This window comes from Carlito syrichta, unplaced genomic scaffold (assembly GCF_000164805.1).
Source record: "Carlito syrichta isolate Samal-C Ts95f unplaced genomic scaffold, Tarsius_syrichta-2.0.1 Scaffold130655, whole genome shotgun sequence".
Lineage (NCBI taxonomy): Eukaryota > Metazoa > Chordata > Mammalia > Primates > Tarsiidae > Carlito > Carlito syrichta.
Genome location: NW_007074751.1, coordinates 49,268 through 52,096, shown reverse-complemented (window position 1 = coordinate 52,096; position 2,829 = coordinate 49,268). Strand labels below are relative to the sequence as shown.

The window sequence follows — 2,829 nt, the reverse complement described above, 5'->3', positions numbered from 1 at the left end:
CGGGGCGGGCGGCGTCCGCCGACACTCGGGGAACCGGCCCTCCTAGGCTTTGGCATGGAAGCCACGCTGCTGCTGGTGGTCGGCTACTCGCACTCCAAGGGCGTGGCCATCTCCTTCCTGGTCCTAGCCGTGGGCTTCAGCGGCTTCGCCATCTCTGGTGAGAACCGCGGATCCCCAGCTGGGGGGACTCTGGTCAGCTCTGCAGGGAACTTCCTGGCTTAGAAGAGGTGGACTGAAGTGAGGGGGCGGGGACGGCGGTGGGGTCGGGAACGTCCCGTGGAGAGTCACTCGAGTGAGATTCGGGCGTGACGCCCTCTGGCCTCTCTGCAGGGTTCAACGTGAACCACCTGGACATCGCTCCCCGCTACGCCAGCATCCTCATGGGCATCTCCAACGGCGTGGGCACGTTGTCGGGCATGGTGTGTCCCATCATCGTGGGCGCCATGACTAAGCACAAGGTTGGCGCACCCGCCCCGACCCACTCGCCTTCCAAACGTGTGCTTGGGGCCGGCCGTGGTGGCTCACGCCTGTAATCCCAACAATTTGGGAGGCCGAGACGAGAGGATCACTTAAGCCCAGGAGTTCGAGACCAGCCTGGGCAACACAGTGAGACCTCGTCCCTACAAAAACAGCACAAAATTAGCTGGGCGTGGTGGCACACACCTGCAGTCCCAGCTGAGGCAGAAGGATCACCCGAGCCAAGGAGGCTGAGGCTGCGGTAGCCACCACACTCGAACTGGGTGATAGAGTGAGACCCTGACTCGAAAACACAAACCAAAAAAGTGTGCTTGAGGCCTTCCTGACCACGTGGTGTCCCCCTCCCTGGGGCACCATCCCTGCCCTCTCTGGGGTCTCTGCCCCCCTGTCCTCCCCTCCCTCCCTCCTCTGGGCCTCCACTCCCTATCCTGTCCCCATCCGGTTTCTCCGCTTTGAGGTTATCCCTGTTGTCCCCCCAACAGACTCGGGAGGAGTGGCAGTACGTGTTCCTAATTGCGTCCCTGGTGCACTACGGAGGCGTCATCTTCTACGGGGTCTTCGCTTCCGGAGAGAAGCAGCCGTGGGCAGAGCCTGAGGAAATGAGCGAAGAGAAGTGTGGCTTTGTCGGCCATGACCAGCTGGCGGGCAGTGATGAAAGCGACATGGAGGATGAGGCTGAGCCCCCCGGGGCACCCCCTGCGCCTCCTCCCTCCTATGGGGCCACGCACAGCACAGTTCAGCCCCCGAGACCCCCACCCCCTGTCCGGGACTACTGACCGTGTGCCTCCCACTGAATGGCAGTTTCCAGGACCTCCGCTCCACACGTCTCTGGCCTGAGCGACAGTGTCAAGGAGCTCCGGCTCCTCTCTGTCCTACCTCAGGCCCAGCGAGTACTCTCCCTCGTTCCCAGTTGCTGTCAAATCCTCTTTCCTTCCCAATTGCCTTTCAGGGGTAGTGGAGCTGCAGACTGGCAGTTTCAAGGATACCCACAGATTCCCTTACAGGTTCCCTTCTTCACTCGTTCTGCCTCAGTGGTTTCAAATCTCTCCTTTCAGGGCTTTGTTTGAATGGACCGTTCGACCTCTTACTCTCTCTTGTGGTTTTGAGGCACCCCCCCCCTCCTTTCCTTTATCCCCAGGGGCTCTCAGGCTAACCCCTGAGATTCCTCAGCCCCTCTCCCCTTTCAGAAAAGTTCATGGTTTCAAATCCTCCCCATCTAGTCTGCATTTCCCAGGTTGGTTTAACCAGCCACTCATCCCCGCCATTCCAGGGATTGATTCTCACCAGCGTTTCGGAGGGAAAATGGCGGTTTCAAGTCCCCCCCTTCCCAACTAACCTCTTCCCTTCCGGCAAATTCTGCTGAACAATTCCCCAAGGCCTCCCTAGCTTAGCAGAACGTCTAGGGAAATAACCAAAATGGCAGTTTTAACAAGATGCCTCTCTCCACCCCCATGCACTTTTTCTGACATGGTTTTCAGGTTTAAATAGTGGATGCTCAAGTCCATTAACTCAATGATTTGAAGCCACCACCATTGAACTTCCCCATGGTGGTTTCAAGATGCGCCCTTCCCCCCAATTCCTTGCACTTTATTCTCCTGGGTAGTTTCAAACTACCCTCAGTTTCTCAGTGGCCATTTGTTGTGTCCCTCAGGGGCTAAATGACTCAAAATCTGGGATCCTTCCCCTCTCAGACACCCCTCTTTCAGCTTAGAATTTGGGGGATATATATAGGAGAAGTCACAGAATCCCAAAAAAGGGAACGGGGCTGGGGGAGAGCGGTGTTTTTTTCCCGGGGCAGGGTTGTGTCTTTGTGTCTCTGTCTCTGTGACTGTAAATCCTGCCCTGCCCCACTCCCAATAAAATGCTTTGGTGTACAGACTCAGTTGTCTCGCTGTGAGGGGTCACAGGAGCCCAGGCCCCAGCCCCTCCTCCCTCAGACCCCAGAGTCCAGGCTCCAGCCCCTCAGGCCAGGAGTCCCAGATCCTCGGTTCCCTCCCCCCTCAGACTCAGCCTCTTACCCCTTCCTCCCTAGACCCCAAAGGACCACACCCCGGCCCTCCTCTCCCTCAGTTCCAGCAGTCTCAGACTCCAGCCCCCTCTTGCCCCGGGACTCAAACCCGAGGTGTTTAGCCGTGGAAACACGTGATTTATTCGGCCCAGACCATGTTCTCCGATCACAGCGAACGGATCTCGGTGTCGGACACTCTAACCGCTGTGCAGCAAAGCACGCCAAGAGGGCAGGACCCCTGAGTCCTCCCTCCCTCTGGGGATGGGCAGAGCTGGAGAAGCTCGGGCGAGGCTCACGAGAAGTTGTCGGGGAGTGTGGCCGGGGACAGCGCCTCCAGGCGCTGG

The 2,829-nt window shown here is 58.5% G+C and overlaps 2 protein-coding genes across 2 annotated transcripts in view; one reads left to right on the top strand and one right to left on the bottom strand.

Annotated features, from left to right (window-relative positions):
* SLC17A7 (solute carrier family 17 member 7) overlaps nt 1-2,355 on the top strand; it is a gene marked incomplete at its 5' end in the record, with an annotated part of 13,073 nt that extends 10,718 nt beyond the window's left edge. Inside the window, 3 exons of the mRNA XM_021708102.1 lie at nt 10-157; nt 331-458; nt 960-2,355. Coding sequence (XP_021563777.1) covers nt 10-157; nt 331-458; nt 960-1,253 — 570 coding nt within the window. The remainder of the gene's footprint in view (nt 1-9; nt 158-330; nt 459-959) is intronic.
* Nucleotides 2,356-2,651: 296 nt separating this feature from the next.
* The window catches only part of GFY (golgi associated olfactory signaling regulator), a 3,591-nt gene continuing 3,413 nt past the window's right edge, over nt 2,652-2,829 (bottom strand). The window contains exon 3 of the mRNA XM_008049178.1: nt 2,652-2,689. Coding sequence (XP_008047369.1) covers nt 2,652-2,689 — 38 coding nt within the window. The remainder of the gene's footprint in view (nt 2,690-2,829) is intronic.